Genomic DNA, 12,456 nt, shown 5'->3' on the forward strand with positions numbered 1-12,456 from the left:
AATATATTCAATTAAATGCTAGCCTTTACACAGCAATATGGAAAATTATCCATATATGTCCCATCCACAAAAGCAGAACAAGTCCAACCCAGCAAAGTACAGTCCTATTGCCTATTCTTGGTCATGAACAAAGAGTGATGGGAGAGATCAATAACAGTGTTATCAAGCGACAATTGTCCAGTACTAACCTACCAATTGACACACAATTTGGGTCCTCCCCAGGGCCACAGCTCCTGCCTGAATTACAATCTTGGTCCATACTGTGTACTTGTATTTGATTTGTCACTTTCAGAGTCTAAACATATCATATCACAATGTCATTTTGGATGGAAACAGTTTGCTGTCTGGTAGAGAAGGAACCTGGCAATGAAGATAAAAACTGCTTTAAGATCCGCTGGAACAATCCGCTGATCCATTGAAAAAAAAAACTACAGATCTCTTAGGCTGTTTGGAAAAGAAGTGACCGGAACAGTCACTGTAGGTAAAAACTAATTTCCTCCAGGGAAGAAGTGAATTGTGCAGAAGTAGTTCGCCATATGTTACATCGTTAAAGAACAGTGTACCCTATACAGATGGAAGTGTTATGAAGTCAGAGTGTAGACTCTAAAAAAGGCAGCCTTGTGGTTTTGAACAGGAGAAAGCAAGGTAGTGCTAAAATTTTCACGGTACAAAATTTTCAAGCCCTTGCTATTTAAACATTTAAAAAAAGGGGCAGGACAATTTAGTGCCATTGGATTGTGTAATGAAAATAGAGAACTGGAACTCATACACAATTTTGTTCAACCTAACAAAATTGAAGCAAATTTTAAAATCACACAACACCAGGTTATAGTCCAACAGGTTTATTTGGAGACACTAGCTTTCGAAGTGACGCTCCTTCATCCACCTGAAGCTCTGAAAGCTAGTGCCTCCAAATAAACCTGTTGGACTATAATCTGGTGTTGTGTGATTTTTTAAACTTTGCTTCAATTTTGTTAGCTGTTGGTGTTGTGGGATTTTTAATTTTGTCCACCCCATTCCAACACTAGCTCCTCCAAATCAAAATTGAAGCATATATGCGTTTGAGGAAGAAATACAAACAACAGAGCAAAAGTACAGAAACAGAAGAGTTGGAAGAAAATCTACATGATACGAAAAGGGCATGAGAAAAGCCAAGATTTACAGTCCGAAGCAGAGTTGTCAGAGTTACAGTTGAAGAGGAGCTGTTATTAAGCATACTGACCACTGCTGGCAACACCAACCAATAGTGGATCACCCCTTATTGAATGACAAATCAGCAAGAATGGAGGTGGACACTAGAGTAGTGGTTCGTTGATATCTGATATGTGCATCAGGAGCAGTGGAGTCACACTGTGCTGCAACTCTAAAAATTTTACTAAAAACATAAAGAGGTGAAGATCTTGTATCAATTTAAATATTCAGTTATTTGGTCAGTCTGAGGATTTGTCCTTACATGTTGTCAGATTCCAGCGTTTCCAACATATTGGGCAGAAATCAAACTCAATTGACTGAAGTAAATAGTTTGTCAGATTCTGAGGCTGACCAGAATGCCTTTGAGCTTCAGATTTCCAAAGCTTTTCCCCATTTAGAAAGTAGTGTTCTCCTTTATTCTTCTTACCTACACTTTCCCAGATTATATTCCATCTGCCACTTCTTTGCCCACTCTCTAGCTTGTTCATGTCCTTCTGCAACCTCCCTGTTTCTTCAATACCACCTGTCCCTCCACCTATCTTTACATTATCTGCAAACATAACAACAATGCCCTCAATTCCTTCATCCAGATTGTTAGTGTATTATGTGAAAAGCTGTGGTCCCAACACTAAGCCCTGTGGAACTCTATTAGTCACCGGATACCATCCTGAATACATGCCCTTTATCCCATTCTCTGCCTTCTGCCAGTCACCCCATTCTCTTATCTATGTTAGTACCTTGTCACAATACCATGACCTCTTACTTAGCAGCCTCCTGTGGGGCACCTTGTTAAATTCCTTCTTGAAATCCAAGTAGATCATGTCCACTGGATCTCTTATCTAACTGGCTCATTTCCTCCTCAAAGAATTCAAACATTTGTCAGACATGACATCATGTTGACAAAGCCGTGCTGACTCAGCTCTATTTTACTATGCACTTCCAAGTCCTCCACAATCACATCCTTAATAACGGATTCTGAAATCTTACCAATCTTACAGGCTAACTGGCCTATAATTTCCTTTTTAATGCTTCCCTCCTTTCTTACATTAGCTATTTTCCAGTTCTCAGGGACCATCCCTGACTCCAACGATTCATTAAAGGCCCCAATGCCTCCACAATCTCCTAAGCTATCTCCTTCAGACCCCAGGGGTGTAGTCCATCCGGTCTGAGTGATAGATCCACCTTTAGACCTTTCAGCTTTCTCCTTAGCTGTGGACACTACGCTCACCTCTAACCCCTGACTCTATTGAAGTTCTGGTATGCTACTGGTGCCTTTTACCATGAAGACTGATGCAGAGTACTTATTCAGTTCCTCCATTGTTTCTGTGTTCCCCATAACTACTTCTCCAGCCTTATTTTCCTAAGGTCCAAAGACCATTCCTGCTTCACTCTTACCTTTGATATATCTAAACAAAACCCTTACAATCTTCCTTTATATTACTAGTTAGCTTATTCTCATATTTCATCATCTTCCTCTTTATTACTTTTTTTTTAGTTATTTTTTGGTGGTTTTTAAGTGCTTCCCAATCCTCTGGCTTTCCATTAATCTTCACCACATTATATACATTTTTTTGCTTTTATTCTATTCTGACTTCCCTGGACATCCATGGTTGCCTCATCCTCCACCGTCTTCCCTGCGAGGCTCCCTTTCAAAGCAACTCTGGCCAGCTCTTCCCTCATGTCTCTGTAGTTACCTTTACTCAATTGCAATAGCGTTCCAGATTCCCCTAATCAAACTGCTGCATGAATTTTATCACATTTTGCTCACTGTCCCAATAGTGGTTTCTTCACGTTACATTCCCTAGTCAAGTCTGTCTCAATGCACGTCCCACATTCCTGATGAAGGGCTTATGCCCAAAACATCGATTCTCCTGTTTCTCAGATGCTGCCTGAACTGCTGTGCTTTTTCAGTGCTATGCTTTTTGACTCAATACATATCTAGACAAGCGAAAAGGAGGTAAACATGATTCAACACTGACCTATGCCTACATACTTCATGCTGCTGCATTCCAAGAAATATTGGTAAGCAAATCCAAATGGCAGTGAAATGGTAAATTATTATTTCCATTTCTGTGAACTGTTGGATATATGATTATAAATGTTTTCATTGCAGGAGCTGCTGATGTAAAGGGGGAGGGATATATGTGTAAGTACGTTCGACTGACATGTTAAAGGTCTGATCACATGATTCATGATGATATCATTGGCCATTTTGGAGGATAACAGCTCAGTCTAGCTTGATGCCTTGTAAAGTTAACACATCCTTAATAAAAGCTTTTGCTGTTTTTAAACACTTCAGCCTTCTAGTGGTTCTTGAATGTAACAGTCCAAACATGCTGTACTTTATGGTTGAGATGAGTGTGATTACCCTTGACATCAGGCAGCATTTGACTAAGTATGATAGAGGAGAAAGCGAGGACTGCAGATGCTGGCGATCAGAGTCGAAAAAAAGTGTGGCGCTGGTAAAGCACTACAAGTCAGGCAGCATCCAAGGAACAGAGAAAAAAAAATTCGACGTTTCGGGCATCGAGAAATGTGGAGGCTGGGGTGGGGGGGGGGGGGGCACAGGGAGGCACTGGTAGCTGCAAAAGTGATAGATTAATGCAGGTGGAGGGTGATGGTGATGATGGGTCAGAGGAGAGAGTGGAGGAAAATGGACAGTTATTCCTTCACCTCCACCATTTCTGCTCCCAGAAGGAGCAATTCCCTCCAACACATTCTATATGGCCTACGATTTTGAGGACTCTAATCTTCCCTCCCACGTGACTACCAATGCCCTCCAGTGTATCTCCTCCACTTGCCACACCTCCACCCCTAAATCCCACTCCTCCGACCACAACAATAGAACCGCCTAGTGCTCACTTGCCACCCCACTAATCTCCAGCTACAGTGCATTATCCTCTACCATTACCACCATCTACAATCAGACCCTAGCACCAGAGATATACTTCCCTCCCCACCCCTATCAGCATTCCGCAGAGACCATTCCCTCAACAGATCCACACGCCCCCCACTCCCAGCACCTTCCCTTGTCACCACAAGAGGTGTAAAACCTGAGCCCATAGCTACCTCTTCACCTCCGAAGTCCACAAAAGATCCTTCCACATCTGACAGAAGCTTTCTTGCACATCTAAACACCTCATCTACTATGTCCATTGCTCTTGATGTGGTCTTCTGTACACTAGGTCACAGGATGCCAACTTGTGGAACATTTCAGGGAACATCTCTGGGACATAAGCACCAAACAACCCCACGCCCCTGTAGCCAACCACTTCAACTTCCCCTCCCACTCTGACAAGGATATGCAAGTACTAGGCCTACTCCACCGCCAAATCCAAGCCACCCGCTGCCTGGAGGAAGAATGCCTCACTTTCCACCTCTGGACCTTCCAACCACATGGCATCAATATCAATTTCACCAGTTTCTGTCAATTCCCCTTCCCCACCTCATCCCAGATCTAGCCTTCCAACTCGGCAGCACCCTCTTGAAATATCTTACCTGTCCATCTTCCTTCCCATCTATTCACTCTACACTCCACTCCAACCTTTTACCATCATCCCCCACCTGCATTGACCTATTGCCTTCCCAGCTGTCTTCACTCCATCCCCACCCTTTTTTTCCTCAGCCCCCTTCACCCAGGTATCCATGTCAACACATGGTACATATATGGTACTTTGGCGAGACTAAGCTGACACCACGACAATGGATGAGTGGACAAAGTGCAAGAATCACCAGACGGATGTTCCCTTCCAGTCAGGGAACACTTCAGTGGTCAGGGACTTTTGGCCTCGGATCTTTAGGTGACAATCCTCCAAGGGAGACTTCGGGGTATGCAACAATGCAGAGTGACCGAGCAGAGGCTTGTAGCCAAGTTTGATACCCATGAGGATGGCCTCAACAGAGACCTTGCGTTCATGTCACACTACAGATGACCCCACTGCAGTATACAGTCTCACACACGCTCTCCCCTACACACATGCGCCCTCTACACACACAAACACACTCCCCCCTCACAGGCTTCTATTCACACTCTCCCTCTACCAAGCATGTGCACATGCAAACACACCCCCTCTTACGTGCACACACATTCTCTCATGCACACACATGCATCTATGGGGTGAATTTGCATTTGCCGAATTGTATTTGCAGATACATTTTATTTTGCTCAAAGAGCACACACAATCTGCAGGCAGTCAATCCACATGACATTTTATAAATTCCTACTTTGGAAACAGAACCAGTCTGACTCAAGATTGGGATACAGACAGATTCTAAACTCACACCTTTAATGCATTGTCCAAGCTGAGATGTCACTTTTTAAAAAAAAATAAAACATTTAAGTTAACTTAAGTCAGTTCTGTGATTTACATATTAATGAACCAAAACCTGCAACCCATACCAAAAGATGAAAGACTTAAAGCAATCTAGGTTTGTTCAATATATTGTTTCAGTTGTACCACACTAATCTTTTGCTATAAATTCTGTGTACTATGATCCTACTCCACAGCTACCTGATGAAGGTGCAGTGCTCTGAAAGCCAGTACTTCCAAATGAACCTGTTGGACTGTAACCTGGTGTTGAGAGATTTTTAACTTTGTCCACCTCAGTACAACACAGCATGTCCACTTCATTCGGTTTATAGCCTTCAACTATCACATGCAAAAACATATAACCTAAATGTTAAATAATACTCTTATCTAAAACATATTCAGGGACAAATAAAAGCAGGTAAGTTTTATTATGAATTATATAAATATCAAATAATGCATTGGCTTTTAAGTTAGGTCATAGGTTGAAGTCCCACCTTGACATTTGAGTGAAAGACGCACTCCTGAAGGGATTGTTGCACTGTCAGTGGTGGTGTTCCTTGAGATGAGATGTTAAACAATGGTTGATCAGAAATAAAAACAGAAACTGCCGAAGAAACCAAATCATGTCTGGCAGGATCTGCAGACAGAGAAAGAGTTAATGTTGAGCGCCCAATATGACTTTTCTTCAGAAATTAAGTCATTGGACTTTAAATGTTAACTTTGTTTTTCTCTCCACAAATGCTGCCAGACCTATTGAGCCTCTCTCGCAGTTTTTATTTCTGATTTCCAGCGTATACAATATTTTGATTTTGTTAAAGGCTGTGTCAGTGCTCAAGTTAAGGTAAATGACCCCGTAGCCATATTCAAAGAAGAGTAGGTGAGTTCTTCCAAGTTTCCTATTGAATACTTATTCAACTAATGTATAAAATGGATTAATCTCATATTTACTGCTTTATGCTGAACAGTTTTTTGGGAATTTTGGACCTGTTTCTGCAGTTACTTATTCAACCATACTTGCACTATAATCTCACTGCTATATACCTTATCTTAATCCCCTACATTTTTCACAGAATGATTGCAATGTTCAGTGAATTAGTAAAGACAAAATAAAATTTGAAGATAATCAATTTCAAAATTCTGAATTCTGTCAGAAATTGTCAAAGGCAGAATTCATAAATTCTTTTAATGTAAATTATATCCCTGCTTGAAAGCTAACAAAATAATAGATTAGACGAGATAGTTCAAACAGAAAAAAAGACATTGATAGAGAGTTTAGGGCAGAATGATCTTTATCTCAAATCACTGGGTCAAAATCCTGAAATTCCTCCCTAATGGCATTGTCGGTCAACCTACAGCAGGTGGACTTCAGTAGTTCAAAATGGCAGCTCCAAGGCAACCAGCAATAGGCAACAAATACCAGCAAGCCAGCAACACCCACATCTCTCAAATTAATAAAACAAAATACAAGCTTTAAGTCCATGGGTCTATGGATTTGTGCTGCTGGTCTGCAAAAGAAGAAAAAAAAACAACCTATGGTTACTGTAGCTAGATCTTACCATCAAGTGTATTGAAATCCCTGGATAAAAGTTAATCGAACAAAACATGGCTCAATCTTCAAAACATTTGATGTATTTTATGTTATTGTTCATTATGTTTAGAACATTTTAAGTCAGCGAAAGGGCCTACCGATGATTTGAGAGATTGGGCAGGATCAATGGTTTGATCAATTTTAGGAAAAAGATCTTGAAAGAGACATTATTAGATTAGTCAAGGAGCCTAACACTTCATTTTGATTGATGTTAGATACCTTTCTGCAATGACTAATCATTGTGGTGCCAACAGTGGTTCTAATGATGTTTGATCCTGGGAGATTGACCCCTTAGATTAGAATCCCTAAATTGTGGAAACAGGCTATTTGGCCCAACAAGTTCACACCGATCCTCCAAAGAGTAACCCATCAAGACCCATTTTCCCTACATGTACCCCTGACTAATGCACCCAACACTATGGGCAATTTAGCATGGCCAATTAGCCTGATTTAGACATTTTTGAATTGTGGGAGGAAACCCACACAGACACAGGGAGAATGTGCAAACTCCACACAGATAGTCACCAGAGGTGGAAATTGAACCCGGGTCCCTGGTGCTGTGAGACAGCACTGCTAGCCACTGTGCTGCCCCATAGACTAAAGCATATGTTTTGTTTTATTCATTTGTGGAAAGTGGACATTACTGGCTGGCCAGCATTCATTGCCCGTCCCTAGTTGCTCGAGGTGGTGGTGAGGAGCTGCCTTCTTTAATCATTGCAGGCCACCTGCTATGGGTTAACCCACAATGCCATTAGGGAGATAATTCCAGGATTGATATATAAAGCCCCATTTACCTGCAGCTTCCAACTTCCTTTTCTTTGATCCTATTCATGATGCTTCTCCTGATGAACTCTCAATTTGCCACTGTTCCTTCAGTTACCAAACTGCTGTCACACCATTCCCATAGCTTAGCCAGCTCCAGTACTTCCAAGCCATTGGCAGCAGAGCAGATGTGATAATCTACTTGCTCAATCATGTTAGGCAAGACTGCCAGAGACAAATTAGTTCAGCACCACCTGGGAAAAAAGAATCACTTCAAATCTATCTTCTCCGCTGTACATCTAAATGGAGGCTTCTGAAGGGAACATATAATGTTTTTGTTTTAACAGCATCTAAACTTATATTAATATAGAATTGGGGGAACAATAATATTTGTCAGCTTGCAGTCACCAACCCCAGTCCCTCATATCCAACCCACCCTACCTCGCAAGGTCTGCCTGAGGACTTTTGGGGATGTGTGGTAATGAGGCTTGAGATCCAATATTGGGCTTTGGGACTTTAATTTTGGTGCTGAGATTGCCCTTTTTGTGTTGGTTTAACAATGAGAGTAAATTTCTAACTGACTTTGAAAGGACTGAGGAAAGGAGAAATTTCTTTACATAGCAGGTTGTGACAGTTTGGAGTTCTCTACCGCAGAGGGCTGAGGATGTTTGGTATATTTAAGTATTTGTGTATATTTAAGCTTCAGATTACTAGAATTTTGAATTTAAAGGAATCAAGGGGTTAGTACAAAAAAAAGAGTTGAGAAAAAACCCAACTCTTACCTGAGTCAGCAGCAACGTGCAAAAGGGCAGGTACAACCTGCATCTGACATCTCAAATTACCCTGATACTCTAATACTATCAAAGTACTTTGTCAAAAAATGCTTTTCAAAATCCTAGAGGATTTTCCAACAAAGCAATCATAATGGTAATATTTCAGTTTAGCTTTGGTTTAATCCAACAGTAGTAATTTAAAGATTGCTATTTGGTTCAGTACAATTTAGGAGATGCTGGAGATCAGAGCTGAAAAATATGTTGCTGGAAAAGCGCAGCGGGTCAGGCAGCATCCAAGGAGCAGGAGAATTGACGTTTCGGGCATGAGCCCTTCTTCAGGAATTCCTGAAGAAGGGCTCATGCCTGAAACATCGATTCTCCTGCTCCTTGGATGCTGCCTGACCTGCTGCGCTTTTCCAGCAATACATTTTCAGTTCAGTACAATTTACCTAACTTTCCGCATATATTTGTGTAGTGTGGGGCTTAGAAAATTTCAACCCTGGTTTCTTTTAAAATGACAAACTATCATTTCAACACTGCCACTGATTAACTATTGAATGGCTGTTGTTTTAAGATTATACTTATGGTAGGAAACTTGACCGTTAGCAGGATATATGGGGGAATAGTTTTTCTTTGCTATTTCTGACAGAAGTGTTTATAATTTCATCACCAATGGCTCGTAGGAAATTCTACCCATCAGCTCTTAATCAAGTTTTAGGCACCAGGAAAAAGGCTAAAATTACATGTAATTGCCAATATTAAATACAATAATATAAAAAAGATGGACAACAAACCCTTTATATAGCTCAATAATTTTTATGGAACAACCAGAAGAATTGTGACCCTGGTCAGAGTGGTGCCATTATACAGTTCTCACTGTACTCTGATGGGTTTGTCAGAATGGGCCTTGAGCCTAGTTTGGTTCCACATCTTCAGCTTTCTCCACTTTGTTTTGATTGAAGCTGTTGGATTAGGCGATCATTCCTTGTAAGATCAGCTGGCAATTCCTCTGCCTGAAATACAAAGTACAAACAGAGACTTGATATTTCAGTGCAACAGGTTTCCATGAAGGAACTAGAGGTCATGGAAGAATACATGTGGAATCTAGTACTGTCAATGTATAATAGTTACCACATGGACACAGGCTGGTCCGTCTCTCTGTTTACCTCCATTTAGTCAGATAGTTTCAGTAACATTCACACCCTGTTCCCTTTGTTATAATCCCAGCTGATGGTAATACTGGCCAAGTTAGATCGCACAGTGAAATCTGGCTTGATAAATCAAAAGTTTTATTTTTCTTTCTGTTTACCATGGAGGTCTGTTACTGAACATATTCACAAGAGGCGGTCAATATACTTTTGACAAAAGAACATGAAATATATAAAAAGAAAAAAAAACTATGTTACATTAGACAAAAAGCAGTTGAACAATTTCAATACAATTAGAAACAAAGATTCATGACTTTTATCCTGGCAATGTCCTTTCAGACATTCAAAACTCAGTGAAGAGTCATGCCTATGTCCATTCTAAAGCTTCTTGCTCAGCTGGCACGGCTATAATCCATTTTCTTTTGGACAATTAATGCCAACCATTATAGGCTATTTTCTTCTGGTAATGTCTCTCCTATGAGCCCCTTACAAACCTTTTCTGGCTCATTCCCTCTCTTTGGGAAGGACCTAGAATTGGGCTGTGTAGGGTTAGAAGATTTCTCCATCCATAGATGCTGCCAGACCTGCTGAGTTTCTCCAGCATTGTGTTTGTTTATAACTCCATTTCACTTCAGCTGTTTTTTTCCTTTATCTATCTACAAGGTAATAATTCAAGCAGTTATTTATCACAGTACATGTAGAATCATGTAATAAAGAGGAAGTCCTTTGACCCAATGCACCTGCGTTGGCTCTTTGAAAGACCTATGCAATTAGTCCTACCTCACAGTCCTGCAATTCCTTTTAAAACTTCAAGACTATGTCCAATTCTACTTTCAAAAGCAAATGTTTTAATACTTAATGTTTCTATGGCTGGCCTAGAGATCTTGAGGCACAGTGCTTGCCTCAGATTCAGAAGCTTCAGGTTCAAGTCCATGTCCAAGATTTGATTTTTGAGCAAAGTACAATCATATCGTAACAAAACAGGTTGGGGATTCATATAGAGTTCCTTTCAATGTACACCAACAAGTGGGAATACATGACAAAGACTCCTGGTCAGCCATCTGAAGGAATGAAAATTAGAGCTTCTACCATTATTCTGGATAGCTCCTGACTATAATTTGCATGGAGAACGTGTTGCTAGAACAAAAAGGGAGGTGGTAGTGTCGGAATAATATCACTGGACTCTTAACCCAGAATTCCAGGCTAATATTACTGCAATATAGGTTTGAATCTCACTACAGCAGATGGAGAAATCTGATCTGATATCATGTTCTTTTGGTGACCACTGTCAATAAATATCGTCTAAGGAACGAAATCTGTCGTCCTTATCGGGTCTGGCCTATACGCGAGACCAGATGCACAGAAATGCAGCTGACTTTTAACTGCCTAGAGGGCAATTCTGGATGGGCAAGATATGCTGGCCAAGCCAGTAACACTCATGACAAATTAATATATAAAAAAATGAGAGGGTTGATTCAGTTGGTTTAATGGTTGGAGGTGGATAAAATTGTTGCTTAACAAAACCAGATTCAAACCCCTTTCCAACTGGGAGTACCTGTGGTGGAGCTTGGAGGTGTGTGGGTTAGAAATGCCTTTGGGCCAAGAATTGAAAAGCAGGCCCAGATTTGCATATTTGCACTGCCAATGGTCACAAATCAGCTATAAATTAAGGAATTGAAATCCATTTTGCCAGGCTGGTGAGGGAAATACATGAGGCAATGTATCTAGTCTTTAATTCTGCATCTAGGGAAAACCTACTATGTAGGTGAAATCTAGTGCTCTTATATCCTGTGGCACAGGTTTCCTCCTGTGTCTAGACAATCACAGTGAGCTCTCTGATACACTTGTGGATTGGAGTTCTGGAATTTCAACTTTTAATGTGAAAGAAGTTTGTAATGTAAAAGGTTGAGAGTCATGCAGACCTATATAGACACAAGCATGTTAGGGCGGCACGGTGGCACAGTGGTTAGTACTGCTGCCTCACAGCGCCAGAGACCCAGGTTCAATTCCTGCCTCAGGCGACTGACTATGTGGAGTTTGCACATTATCCCCGTGTCTGTGGGTTTCCTCTGGGTGCTCCGGTTTCCTCCCACAGTCACAAAGATGTGCAGGTCAGGTAAATTGGCCATGCTAAATTACCCATAGTGTTAGGTAAGGGGTAAATGTAGGGGTATGGGTGGGTTGCGCTTCGGCGGGTCGGTGTGGACTTGTTGGGCCGAAGGGCCTGTTTCCACACTGTGATCTAATCTAAGCAGTGCTGTCAATGTTGTGGTTTGAGGATGGAATTGGAGACTTTGGTCTAAGATATTGCTCCTGAGTAAAATACATGTAGACTGTCCATTACATGACCTCTAATTCAGTGTCCTTCTCATTTTAGTGATCCTGCTCCGTAGTGTCTTCCTTGCTACTTTTAAATTTCAGCCCCTAAGCCATCCCAAGGAGACCACCTGTAATTGCTACCAGACGATTTCTGATGTAGGCATGAACAGTGCATCAGTTTTTCAGTTTGCAAGAATGAACATTCCAGAGAGTGATTAAAACTTACAAAAAGTCGTCATAGAAGTTGACCAGTACCTTGAAATGCGAAGCTAGGAATTAAATTTGTAAGAACAAAATGATCTCTTTAAATAGCTCTGGCAAGGGGCTTTCCTACTTGCTAGCACATACCAAGTGAAGTACCAGGT

General features: G+C 41.1%; 1 protein-coding gene across 3 annotated transcripts in view; it reads right to left on the minus strand.

The window, feature by feature from the left end:
* Window positions 1-9,047: 9,047 nt before the first annotated feature.
* Window positions 9,048-12,456, minus strand: part of ankrd29 (ankyrin repeat domain 29) — a 99,332-nt gene continuing 95,923 nt past the window's right edge. For all 3 annotated transcript variants that reach the window (XM_072569675.1, XM_072569674.1, XM_072569676.1), the window contains one exon: window positions 9,048-9,637. In XM_072569675.1, the coding sequence (XP_072425776.1) occupies window positions 9,557-9,637 (81 nt within the window). In that variant the 3' untranslated portion in view covers window positions 9,048-9,556. The remainder of the gene's footprint in view (window positions 9,638-12,456) is intronic.

This window comes from Chiloscyllium punctatum, chromosome 5, assembly GCF_047496795.1.
Source record: "Chiloscyllium punctatum isolate Juve2018m chromosome 5, sChiPun1.3, whole genome shotgun sequence".
Taxonomy (NCBI): domain Eukaryota; kingdom Metazoa; phylum Chordata; class Chondrichthyes; order Orectolobiformes; family Hemiscylliidae; genus Chiloscyllium; species Chiloscyllium punctatum.